The sequence below is a fragment of the Bos taurus genome, chromosome 7 (assembly GCF_002263795.3).
Source record: "Bos taurus isolate L1 Dominette 01449 registration number 42190680 breed Hereford chromosome 7, ARS-UCD2.0, whole genome shotgun sequence".
Classification (NCBI taxonomy): domain Eukaryota; kingdom Metazoa; phylum Chordata; class Mammalia; order Artiodactyla; family Bovidae; genus Bos; species Bos taurus.
This window is the reverse complement of record NC_037334.1, coordinates 58,456,279-58,469,928: the sequence shown is the minus strand read 5'-3', so window position 1 is coordinate 58,469,928 and position 13,650 is coordinate 58,456,279. Positions and strand designations below refer to the sequence as shown.

Here is a 13,650-nt window from a genome sequence, read left to right as displayed (position 1 = left end):
TGAAGTAGTTGCTGAATATTGAAGCTAGCTAACTAATTTAATTTTTCAACCTAGGTTAGTTTCAAGATGAAAAAAACATGTCTGTAGCTTTGGATTGGATAAAAAGTTAGTACAGCATGATTGTTTAACAATGAGTAACTGCTTCAACATACTTTGTGCATAAGACACTCTGAACTAAAATGTTCTTTAAAAACACAAAAGAAGTTATCTCCCAATCTAATTCCCATAGGGACTGGAAGCATCCCACCATTAAACAGAGCTACCCTGTGTTTCACTTATTAACCTCCATAAACATGCATTGTGTTGCCTGAAAAACTTGTAGGCAGAAAACTTTACAGAAGAACATCATCGCTTTTCAGCTGTGGAGATTCTGCAAGCTATTAAATCAGGGAAGGGAGGAAGAAAGGAATAAATGGGAAGAAATTATGTTTCCAATAGAAAGTGTTCATGATTATGACCTTTTGCTTCCCAAATTGAGATCCACAGAGAATTATTTGCCACAAGGTATTAAAAGGTTTTCCACAACCTAACTTAATTTTGAAATAAGTTTGAAAATTATCAAAGTACTGAGATTTCAATACTGATGCACATTTCAGAGCCATTATTATGCTAATAAGCACTGTGAATCTCCACAGGCAGGATGTAAGTTGCCCAAATTTATTTGTGTAGATTCTCCCAAACATGTTTTTCTAACCCACTGCTCAGGAAACATGCAAATTGGAATCACCGCCTCTGTCTTTGATGTCTCTTTTCTTGGCTCTGTCTAGCCTGTTTCTCCCTGACTCTTCTGATACCTTAGCATGGGGGAAATAAAGCTCTCCCAAATTAAAAGTGTTTGTTGCCATAAACCAATGGATCTGAGATTATTTATGACAAATCCTTTAACTAAATGTTAGACTGTCCAAGAAATGGTTTTAAGGAGCCAGTTCTCACTAGGGAAATGTTCATTTTACTTTCCCAACCATTTTAACACAAAATACTAAATAATATCAGACAACATTACTCAAGTTTAAGAGGGGGAAGTCTGAAATTCATTTGCGTACCCCACTGGGACATTAAAATAACAAGGAAGAGTCTGAAAGTCCTTCAGGGCTGGAATGAATTCAGTAACCTCCCATTTCTTTTGGATTACAAATCTGTGGCCAATTTTTTTGGCCCAACATTTTGAAGGACCCATTGCCTCTGTCCCCAAAGAAGATGTAGGAAAACTGGAAGCAGTCGCACACATCCTAGGAGACAAGTGATGCCAAATGAAAGCGGAACACTGAGTTTGCAGCAAGTCCAAAGAACAATGCAATGATTGAGCTCTCTCTGCAAACTCAGCATCGATGTACTCTTTGTAGAGCCTTTTAAATGTAAGGCCAACTTTTCTCAGCTACAGTCCTCCAGAAGAAAGTTGTCTCTTGGTTTAACTAAACCAACTCCATCACCTCTACATGATTTGTATGTGCTTGGAAACACATACAACTTGCAGTGATTACAAGATCCTCTTCTGTTGCCCAGACCCTGAATTATAACCAAGGCCACTTTCTCCTGTGTTAAAGAATTTCTTTCCCTATGTCAGCCTGAAAACCTCAACAACTGGGCTTTTAAAATGCTAATCTTTTAATAAAACAAGTGAAAAAAAAAAAGAGAGAGAGGAAATAAAGCAGATATAACAATTTATAAACATTAATAACAACTACTACCCGTATTTCTTTTCTTTTAGGAAACTTAGAAAGTTTTTTTGTATTATTCCTTATTTCTCATAGTATCCACATGGTAGTTGGTTTTGGGGGAAAACTATCACAATGTCTGGTCAAATGGGATTACTTAAACAATCTGCTTTAGACTTAAATCAGGAAAAGTTAATTTATTGATTTTTCAACCCAATGAGTTCATGATTTTGCCTTAAATGAAAATATAATCACCCCAGAGGAGATCAAAGAAAAACCAGATGAGATTATGTTTTTGTGAAGTTAATAATTTGGCTTCTTTTCAGAGGACTTACATAGGTTTTCACAGAATTTATAAGCTCTGCCATCTGGCAATCCAACTCTGTTGACAGAATTGTGAATAGGTCATATTAACTATGGCATCTACACAGTTGCATGTCATCAATGCTGTGTCTTTCTGAAGTAGAAATACTTAAAAGAGTTCATGCTTAGAGACTCTGATACTGGTAAACAGTGTTTTAACTAGCATTAAGTGGGTAGTTACTTTATATAAGACACCTTGCTGAGTATTTTACCTGCATTAGTTTAGCCTACCCTCACAGTGACCCAGTGAAGTATATGTCCAATTTACTTGCATGTTATATATGAAGAAACTGAGCTTACAGAGATTTAATAACTTGTAAAACAGAAGAATTTTTTTCCAAATTCATTAGCAATTATTTAATTTTGGGGACCATTTTTTATGGTATTTCAAATCCTTTTAGAACGTTTATAATTAGTCAGATTGACTCTGGTGTTTGATGGTTGATCAGGCTATACCTCCTTTGATTTTCCACATAAAAACACACAGATTGCTAGTTTGTGGCACAGCTGAGATTTGAATCTGTGTATGGGTTTTCACTACCAGGGCCCTGGTCTACTATGTCAAGTGGTCTCCCACTACTAAAATGTAGAACATAATTAGGTAGAAGATAATGTGGTGAGTGGTTCCTCAAAAAATTAAAGAATCATCATGTGATCCAGGAATTCGACTTCTAAAGCATGTACCAGTTGAAAACAGGCTTGAACAGATACTTGTACCCCCGTGTTCACAGCAGCATTATTTATAGTATTCAAAAGGTAGAAATAACCCAATGTTCATTGATGAATGAAAGACTAAATGCAAAATGTGTTATCTGCATACAGTGTAGACTATTTTTCAGCCTTAAAAAGGAATGAAATTCTGATACATGCTACAGTATGGATGAACCTTGACAACTGAAATAAACCAAACACAAAAGGACAAATAATGCATGAGTCTACTTTATAAGGTATCTAGAACAGTTAAAGGGCTTCCCTGGTGGCTCACATGGTAAAGAATCCACCTGCGAATGCAGGAGACCCGGATTCCATCCCTGAATCAGGAAGATCCCCTGGAGAAGGAAATGCCAATCCACTCCAGGATTTTTGCCTGGAGAATCCCGTGGACAAGAGGAGATTGGCAGGCTATAGTCCATGGGGTCTCACAGAGTCAGACATGACTGAGTGACTAATATATGCACACAGAACAGTTAAAATCATAGAAACATAAAGTAGAATAGTGGTTGTCAGGGGCTAAGGGGATGAGGGAATGGAGAATTAATGTTTAATGGCTACAAAACTTCAGGAAGATTAAAAAGTTCAGGGGCTTTCCAGGTAGTTCAGGGGTAAAAAATCTGCCTGCAGTACAGGAGCCTAGGGAGACGCAGGTTAGATCCCTGGGTTGGGAAGATCCCTTGGAGGAGGGAATGGCAACCCACTCCAGTATTCTTGCCTGGGAAATCCCGTGGACAGAGGAGCTTGGTGGGCTGCAGTCCATGGGGTTCAGAGATAGATGGTGGTGATGGCTGCCCCTAGCTGTACCCCCTCAATGCCATTGAACTGTACACTTAGAAGTGGGGGAAATGGTACATTTTATTATATATGTTAGGGTGTTAGACACTCAGTCATCTCCAACTCTTTGTGGCCCCATGGACTGTAGCCTGCCAGGCTCTGCTATCCATGGGATTCTCCAGGCAAGAGAATGGGTGGGCACTGGAGTGGATAGCCATTCCTTCTCCAGGATATCTTCCTGACCCAGGGATCAAATCCGGGTCTCCTGCACTGCAGGCAGATTCTTTACCATCTGAGCCACCAGGGAAGCCCATATATATTATACCGCACACACACACACACACACAAAATAATCAGAACTTAGGTTTACCCTAAACCACAAAACAGTAGTATCATGTATGATCTACTTGGTAAGAAATGACTTAACAGTAATTAACTAAGCAAGCCTTCTGCTCTTCCTCAGCAGCTATAAAGCTTATACTTCGTTTTCGCTAAATAAAGATCAACATAAGTAACTAACAGAATGATTCTCTCAAGATCAGTATCAGATGGACCAGCATGAAACAGAAAGTGTCAGGATGAATTCCATCAAGAATAGCTTATCTCAAAGGACATCCACTAACATCTTATTCCTTAATTACCTTTGAAGTAAACCAAAACATTTTTTCCATGAGAAAGAAATCTTGAAATATTACTTGGGAAAATGGGTGCAAATTTTCTTCTCAAATGTATAATGGGAATAGTAAACACTTTTCCATCACATCTTGGGATTCTTTCCGCAATATTTTAAAATAATTATATTGGTTCGTTTAAGTGCCCTAGATTCTGGCTCCATTTGATTATTTATATAAAAATACAGAGATCAAATATGATATAGGCATTAATGTTCTTGGATCAGTCAGTGCTTTTTGTCATTGTTTCTTGGTTAGAAGCCTCATAGCAATCAAATAAAAATTTTCCTTGTGCTCAGTCCAGAGCTATGAAAGGAGCCAAATCTACGTTATAGGATTTACTCATTTAAGAAATAACCAGAATGTCATAATTTTTCTTCCCAAAACTCAATGATCTTATAAAAAAATAAATTAATATGGCAATTAAATAACCCTTTTCATAATATACAAACTCATTCTCATCAGAATGTGGAGATACAGGCAACTGGTCATTTCCTACTTTGTCATTATTTGGACTTTTTCTTGTGCTTGAACTATTCTGTTATTACATGAGTGGCTTCCTCACATTTTCCAGGCTTTACCTCAGGTGTTACTTACTTGGGCCAGCTCTGGCCACACCCTATCTGAAGTCTCCTCACCATCACCCTGTCACTCTCCATAAGGTCCTCAGATCCTTCCCTTGGTGGCACTTGAACACTGTCTGAAGTTATCTGGTTTGTGTATTCATTAACTAGTTTCTTGTTTGCCTCCCACCATTAGAACAAGAGCTCCGCAAAGGCAGGGAAGGGGCATCTTGTACCCTACTCTGCTCCTCACAGCCGGGGAGGCGTGGGCTCGTAGCAGATGCATTTGTTTTTCTACTTGTGCTTTACAACTCAGCATGTAAACGGACTCAGAGTCTTGCCCTGGGAAGCGCAGACATACTGTTATGCACAGCTCTTTTCTCTAAGGATGCTACTGTAGGCTCATCTGCTGGGGGCCAGGACAACAAAAGTGGTGACCTAGAGTGTATTGAAAGGAAAGCTACAATAAACCTAGACAGCATATTAAAAAACAAAGACATCACTTTGCTGACAAAGGTCCATATAGTCAAAGCTATGGTTTTTACAGTAGTCATGTGTGGATGTGAGAGTTGGGTCATGAAGAAGGCTGAACTCTGAAGATCAATAATGTGTTGCTAGAGAAAACTCTTGATAGTCCCTTGGACTGCAAGGAGGTCAAACCAGTCAATCCTAAAGGAAATCAACCCTGAATATTCATTGAAAGGACTGATGCTGAAGTTGAAGCTCCAATACTTTGGCCACCTGATGCTAAGAGCCAACTTGTTGGAAAGGACCTTGATGCTGGGAATGATTGAAGGCAGGAGGAGAAGGGGATGGCAGAGGATGAGATGGTTGAACGGCATCACTGACTCAATGGACATGAGTGAGCAAACTCCAGGAGATAGTGAAGGACAGGGAAGCCTGGTGTGTTTCAGTCCATGGGGTTGCAAAGATTTAGACACGGCTGAACAACCACCACCACAGAGGGTGTTAAGAAAGAGCTGCTTGCTCCTTCTGCCTAATTTCACTCCAACCTAGTTTTCCCAGAGCCCCTTAAAGTTACTTTTAAAGTGATACCTGCTTTCTCATTTGCCACAATTCCTTGGGGGAAGTAACTTTCTTGGGCACTCCATGAAATCAAGGGCTGGCTGGATTAAAGAAGATTTAGACCTCTCTATTTTCTCATTATCATGCTATCCTAGTACCTTAAAATGACACATACCCCTAACAAGTAACAAGCATGAAGCTGGCCTGTCTTTCCTCCTCTCTTCTCTGAGGACCAGCATCATGTACAACCTTAGCTATGAATCTGTAGGGACCACAGTGAACCAAATACATGAAACCCAAGTCTTTTTGTCTTCCTATTTTAGACATGGAAAAAATCAAGTAACACCCTCTAGATCCTTGACTTTACAGCTTGAAAGAGCAAAGCAAGGCTACAGATATGAGTAAAATTTTCTTAAGACCATTTTCAAACCATATAATTCCAGGGTTCCTCTGCAGTATTTTGTATAGGTAGTCATGACACATCTCTGAATTGATAATGAACAGCTGGCAACAAAGCATCTTGATTGGCCAGGTATTTGTTTTTTTTAAAGGGTTCAAACAAAAACTCAAAAACTAAGACCAGAGCAGACTTTTATTTGTTCCCCAGCCATGGCAGATAGCTAATTGTCCCCCTTCTTGTATAACAAAACAGAATGCCTTATTTTTAGAAGGTTCATGGCCATGCAAGATAACTAACTAAACTTCTCAGTCTCCCTTGTAACTAGGTATGTAAGTGTGAGTGTAAGTGACAAGCAACAGGCAAATCACATCCTTAAAAGGAGTGGGCTTGGTCTCCCCGCTCTCCCCCTTCCCATGGCCAGGATGTGATGTGGTGCTGAGCCAGCCTGAAGAATGAGGGTGGCAGTAACACTCGGGCTATGAAGGGCTAGAAAGAAGCCAGCTTGTCAGAGCCAGAGTCCCTAACCCTTCAGAGTCACATCTCACCTGGATCACTTATGCCTAGATTGCTAACATGAGAAAGAAAAACACAACCGTCTTCTTTAAGTCACTGTTAACTTGTAAGTTTCTGTTTTAGCAAAGTTTCCTTGATGGTTCAGATGCTGTTTCATCATTTTTGCAAAGTGCCTTTAGGATCTCAAAATGATGAACTTCTGGAGTTGAAAAAGAACTTCAAGTTTACTACCCTCTCCTCTCAGTTGATTGATGAGGAAATTGAAGGTAAACTTCCTGAGCCACACAGGTAGCTGAGAGGAGGACTAGGGCTCAAATCTCCTGAATTCCCATTCATTGTTCATTTCCTTTGTGGTCCAATTAACAGAACTATCTGGAAATGATTCTGGGGGCTTCCTCTGGGGCACCTGGGCAAGTTACTAGCTGGGGTCCAGGGCCACCTTTTCCCCAGACAACCTAACAGCATATGCCTATAAGGCTGCTGTAAAGTTTCACTTTTCTCCAATGAAACTGAGTCTTTTTCCTACGACCTAGCATTGTGGAAATGGGCAAGGACCCATAGGAATATGTAAGTTGGAAGCTCAGAAGGCACAAACTTGCCTCACTCCACTCTATAATATTATGAGTATTATTATTCACATGAAATTTGATAATATAAGAAATTTTCTGTACCAGGGGTAGGTTCATCTGTCAAGGGAGCAGCACAGAGAATTATAAATCATTTAGTTTCAAGGTCTTCTATTGAAACCAGGTGCCCACTCACAGCTCCCTTTGGACAAAGGGCATTGGTAGAGTCATGATTAAGAAAGCTGTCCAAGGTCCCATGGAAAGTGGAAGGTAAAATCCAGCTCTTAGCATGCAAGGTTATGCTCAGGCTTATCCTTGCATTTCTACCTTTTTTAAAGGTCTTATTGGGTTGGCAAAGAAGTTCACTCTGGTTTTTTCCTAAGATGCTATGGAAAACCCTGAAGGAACTTTGTGGCCAATCCAGTACATGGCAATTTATTTATGAAGTGAGGAGCTTATATCTGAATTCTGTAAGTTCTATATTTATATACAATTAGTGAACATTTCTCACCATCATCATTTTCATCAAACACTGGTGGTTTGCTTGAAGTGTTGGCTCCCATAGTCGAGTCTACCCAGACGTGGACCTTCCACTTACATTATTCCAACAGAAACATTCATCTTCACTCAAAAGGGGTCTGGAAACCTCAGCTAGGTATCTGGGAGATAAAAAGAAAAGGAATTCTTATGATACGGTGTACTAAGGTGTACCTGATTACAGACAGTAGCTGAAATTAAATTAATCTGAACCTCTGCAGTAAAATGTTTCATTCTTGAAAATGACAATTTCCGAAATAACAGAGTACATCTAACATCTGGGAGCACCCACTACATGGCCTCATCAGAAGTGGACCTGGACTTATAAAGAGGGAGGAAAGCAAAATATTTTTCTAAGTGTGAAGACAAGTTTAAAATGAGGTCAGCAGTGCTTTTTAAAAAAAATTACTTTTGGCCATGCTGTGTGGCCTGCAGTGTCTTAATTCCTCCGCCAGGGATTGAACCTGGGCCCCTGTAGTGAAAGTGCTGAGTCCTAACCACTGGATCACCAGGGAATTCCCAGCAGTGCTCTATGTAACACATATAAAAGAAACATTGTATTATGATTTTCTATATCTTTGAGAAAATAGGTTAATTATAAACATTTTTCGATGGGTGATCAAGTTAATTTTCAGTCATAAAAAGACATCCCCTCTTTCCTCTGACCCTGGAAGTTACTATAATATCAAAGGCACAAGTTCTGAGTTTGGGCTTGACCATGCCAGCAAATCGCAGAGTTTCATGGAACATATTTCTTTTCTCCCCTGAACTTGAAGATCATAACAGTCCTCACCTCAAAGACAAATGAAATCACATTTAATTTGTGATAATACTTAATGTATTTTCACAGTACAGGTGCTCAATAATTGTTGGCAGCTAGGAAGCTCGGATAATACGCAAGAGCTAAAAAGCCCTGAAAAGTGTATATTTACAGCTTTGATCATTTTTAACATAATTATAAAAAAATCTTTACTTTCCTGGAAATGGTATGGAAAGCTGACACTGATAATGGCTTTTAAATTGCCCATCTCTCAAGTGGGAGAAACAATGCCTTCTGCAGAAATCACAAGCTTAGATGCCTACAAGAGCCAGAGGGAAATGCAAATGAATGAGCTGGACCAGGTGGAAGATATTACTGCCTGCTGGGACACTGGCGACCTGCGAAATCCAGCCTCCATCTGTTGCTAAAGTGCAAACCCAGGCCCTGGGGCAAGATCTTTAGGTCTACCCTGCAAAAGGATAAAAACCTGGATTTTATATAAAACAGTATTTAAAAGTTCATATCAGCCATATGACTTGAGCATATCTCATGCATGGGACAAATATGGCTCATCAGTTCAGTTCAGTGACTTAGTTGTGTCTGACTCTTTGCGACCCATGGACTGCAGCATGCCTGTCCCTGTCCATCACCAACTCCTGAACCTGCTCAAGCTCATATCCATTGAGTCGGTGATGCCATCCTACCATCTCATCCTCTGTCATTCCCTTCTCCTCCTGCCTTCAATCTTTCCCAGCATCAGGGTCTTTTCCAACGAGTTGGCTCTCAGCATTAGGTGGCCAAAGTATTGGAGCTTCAGCTTCAGCATCAGTCCTTTCAATGAATATTCAGGACTGATTTCATTTAGGATTGACTGGTTTGATCTCCTTGCAGTCCCAGGTACTTTCAAGAGTCTTCTCCAACATGAGACAATCTGTGTGAGGCAACTAGCACCATGCCTGGCACATAATTTGCAAAGTATTAATATTAGTTATTGCTACTTTTATTAGTGCAATATTTCCTTATCATGTATTATTTTTTAATATGACACATGTTGATTTCCTCTTGAACTTTTTGCACATGACAGGAATACAAGTTAGAGTCAGAATAGAAAAAAGTGTCCCAAGTGAACCTGGACTAAGGATGAGTAATTAAAAAGGAATTTGAGTAGCCCCTATGCAAATCTAGAAGAAAAGCTCCTTTTCCTATTAGAGGAAATGTAAGTAAAGCCTTCATTTGGAAGGCAGACTCATTAAGGAAATGCTACTTTTCATAATGAAAGCCAACTGCTGGCAAAGTGCCTTCTGGACTTGAAAAAGCAGCATTAAATGGAGAGCAAAGACAGAGTCAGCAATTAGGAAGCAAGAGATTAAATAATATGGGGGAGGGGAGGGAGGGGCAGGAGGTAACAGGTGGTTGGAGGAAGCTCAGAGGGGATGATGGAGATGAGAGAGAGAGAAAGAAAGAACTCAACTGTATCTCTGGGCTACAAACAAAGGGTTTGTAATCCCTGAGGAAGAGAGTGAGGAAGAAGTGGGTGGGATACTCTTAGTATTTCCTTGCAGGCTAGGGAGAAGCAATGGAGTGCCCTTGTGTTTCATTATTGCATTCAGAGTCCAGAATAAGCGGGGAGTAGTAAAGGTTGAGCCACAGATGACATCAGAGAGGCTTAGTCCTGAAGAGAACATCAATTTTAAGGAGTTGTGATTGTTAATATTGCAGACAGGGGCTACATTCTCTTCAATTTTGTGAGTGAAACCTCAGTACACATAGCTTTCACACCACACTCCAAGCCTGCCACTCTTAGATTTTTCTTCACATCTCAGGCTTTTCTCAAGTAGCCCATCTTCCCACAACACAAAGTGTACTAAGCACTGACCTTGTAACTTGTCAGGTCAGAAACAGAAAGAGGGATATGATCACAATTTGCCATATTTCCGAGTTCTGTTCTGATGTGCAGACAATTTTGTTTACCAAAGATCCAGTGATGTTCTTTAGTGTAGGAAGAAAATATGTAAACAGGGAACCACTCTTGTTTGGGGGATGGGCAGAAGACTTGGCCTATTGGGTTGTAGCTTATCCATTGTGTTTAATACACCCAATCCTGTCTAGAATCTCTTTCTCTTTTTTCTCCCTTTGTAGATAACCAAACTGGTAACTTTCCCTCATATCCAGAAAGAAATCAACTTTTTCCTAGCAGGCAAATGGAGACACATCTTTTCCATTCCACTGAACAGGGCCCAGAAGAGCTACCGGCCTTTCCTACCAACCCCCACACCCTTTCCTAACCTGATATTAACTCTGCAGTGTTACATAAGCATCATTTTGAGATATCAAGGGGGCAGTCACCACCCATGGAAACGAACATCCTAGACAGAAAATATAAGAGAAACAGCAATGTGTCTTATTAAGGAAATGAAGGAGTTTCTAGATTCCCCCTTGACCTGGCCACTTATCAGATTATTAACTGTAGACAGTGTTTGACTTTTGGCCTATACTTTGGGAGGAGGTCAACAGGTGAGCTGCTCCAAGCAGCTCAGGCTCCCTAGGTAAAGAGGTGTCTTCTGCAGGAAGAACCTATGCTGTGACGCAAAAAAGGTGTAACTTCCGACAGAACCATCTAGTTTTATTCCCACAAGATATGCACAGACATAACTTATTTTGTTTGCATCCGAACAACAAAACTGCTTAAACAGAGGTAAATTTAGAAACACAAGAAAGAAAGAAAATATCCTGAAAAAAATCCAAGTTAACATCACTTGCAGTTAACTATTATTTATAATTCATCAACTTTTGCTTTATCATTTTTATATATTAAAACCTATAGGAAAATAGTTTTTCCACCTCAATCTTCATGCCAAATTCATTCCACTTCATACTTCCCCCAAACAGCTGCGATTATGAATGTGATTGTATACATTTTACAGACTACTTTCTGTGATTTTACACACATAACGTGTCTTTTAAAATGTCACCTAAGTGACATCAGACAATAGGTATATTTTGCATCTTACTGATCATTACTTGTGCTATCTACAAGTATAATGTAGATTATACATTATACAGCTCTGATTTCTGCTTTTTAAGTGCTGCATAGCAGTCCACTGTATGACTCCATGGCACTTGGTATAAAACCATTCCAATTCTTCAGCTTTGGGGCAGGTGTGGGGGGGGGCGGCGGGGGCGGGGGGAATTCTGGTGGAAATGAAGCCAGCCATCAAAGGCAATGTTGGCTTGTTTTGAGGCTGGATAAGAGTAACAAGCAGAAATATTGATACCTCCCACACTTACCCCAGCAAATATTTATTGAAGTCTGTCTGTGTCTCTACCTGAGCCAGAGGCTGGTGGACAAAGTGGAGTACACATTTCTAAGAAGCTAGGAATGGTCCCTATCAGCTTGTGGTGGGTCATCCCGACTGCCTGCTTTTGTCTTTTTTCTCTTTCCTTTCAACTTCCTAGCTTCCCACCAGTGCTCTTAGTATGCAGGTTTATTTAAAAGGAAAAAGATCTAGAGCATCACTCACCTAGCTCCGTTATCCCTTCACGCCTTCGGAGAAGCTCAGACTGGTGCTTCCACCCAGGGAACAGGAGCTAAAAGAGCAACTCTGAGCAAGAGGAGTGATCGGGGAATGGAACCTACCAGCCTGGGTGCCCCGGCGGCCGGTGTGAGCGCCGGGCTGGGCGGAGGCGGGCGGGCACCTGCGGCTGGGCTGCCGAGGGGTCCAAGCGCCAGCCGAGCGCGCAGCTCCTCTGGGAGGGGTGGCTCCAGGGCGGAGGCCAGACGGCGGCCGGGCGGCCCCAGGCGCCCTGCTCCGCGGAAGCGGTCAGGCCGTCTCCTGGGTTCCAAGCTGCGCCGGAGGAAGGCGAGGAGGAGGACGGCGCGGTGGGGAGCTGGCGGCGGGGTTCCGCGGCGACTTGGCACGATCGGGAGCCGCCGGGAGGCAGAGCACGCCTCGACTTCCCGGACCGAGACCCGGTTTCCCTGAAGTGACCCCCTTCCCCGCGCAGGAAGCTCAGGCGGCGCCGGGGAGGAAAGTGGATGTGGGAATGGCAGATTCTTAGACTTCCTAAGGGATGTTACGAAGATCCAAGAGAAGGTTGAGAATTTTATAGATCCTGACCTGCAGGATCGTTTAACGATTCCGGTTTCACAGATTTCCCCGTTTCACAGCTGGGGAAATTGAGACACAGAGAAGGAAAATGCTTGTCCAGTGTAACAGAATTAATGGAGAGAACCTTTTCTAGACCCGGATCTCTTGGCTCCCCGAGGCCCCGTGTTTAACCTCAGTCCCACTCGAAGTTTCTTTGTTCTCTTCCATGGCAGCTCCCTCTATCTCCCCTCTGTAATAATCAACACGCTTGAAATAACTTCTTAACGTTTTCCCTCTGACTCAGGAGTCACACACAGTTAAGCCATTGGAGAATTGACACATAGGTTTCTTTTCTTTCTTTTCTTTTCTTTTTTTGGATTTTGAAGATCCCCTGGAGAAGGGTATGGCAACCCACTCCAGTATTCTTGCCTGGAGAATCCCATGGACAGAGGAGACTGGTGGGCTACAGTCCATGGGGTCCTGAAGAGTCAGGCAGGACTGAGTAACTTACACTTTCACTTTTCATAGTTGCTTTACTGTATATAAAATAGATAACTCCTGGCACATAGGTTTCTTACTGAAATGACCAGGGTGTGAGAAGGTGGTCAGTGGTGAGGCAGGGAGACCAGAGGGTGTAGGTCTAGTCTAAGAGTGGGTTGGAAACAGTTTATATTCAAGTCAAGCGTTCCCCTGCAATGTGAAAATGCCAGCTCTGTGTTGCCAAAAATTCAGATTTTAAAAGAGAAACTAGAAATGAGAACTTCTGTGTGAAATCTCCCGTCATTTATAAACATTGGCAAATTTTAAAAATGTTTAAAAACTATGTGGGTCCAACAAAATGTGTCTGTGGCTGAAATGTATTTTTTCAGACTCCACTTTTTAAAATTTGTCTAGATATAAAATTGCACAGAGTCCTGGAACCACCTTGAGGTTCAGTTTAGTTCAGTTTAGTCGCTCAGTCATGTCCAAATCTTTGCGACCCCATGGACTGCAGCATGCCAGGCTTCCCTGTCCATCACC

At 41.4% G+C, this 13,650-nt stretch overlaps 1 protein-coding gene across 2 annotated transcripts in view; it reads right to left on the bottom strand.

The window, feature by feature from the left end:
- The window catches only part of STK32A (serine/threonine kinase 32A), a 133,296-nt gene extending 120,744 nt beyond the window's left edge, over nucleotides 1-12,552 (bottom strand). Inside the window, exons 1-2 of one of the 2 annotated variants that reach the window (XM_005209541.5) lie at nucleotides 12,064-12,552; nucleotides 7,757-7,904 (exon numbers count right to left, since the gene is read on the bottom strand). In XM_005209541.5, coding sequence (XP_005209598.1) covers nucleotides 7,757-7,808 — 52 coding nt within the window. In that variant the 5' untranslated portion in view covers nucleotides 7,809-7,904; nucleotides 12,064-12,552. 2 annotated transcript variants of the gene reach the window in all.
- Between the last annotated feature and the right edge of the window lie 1,098 nt (nucleotides 12,553-13,650).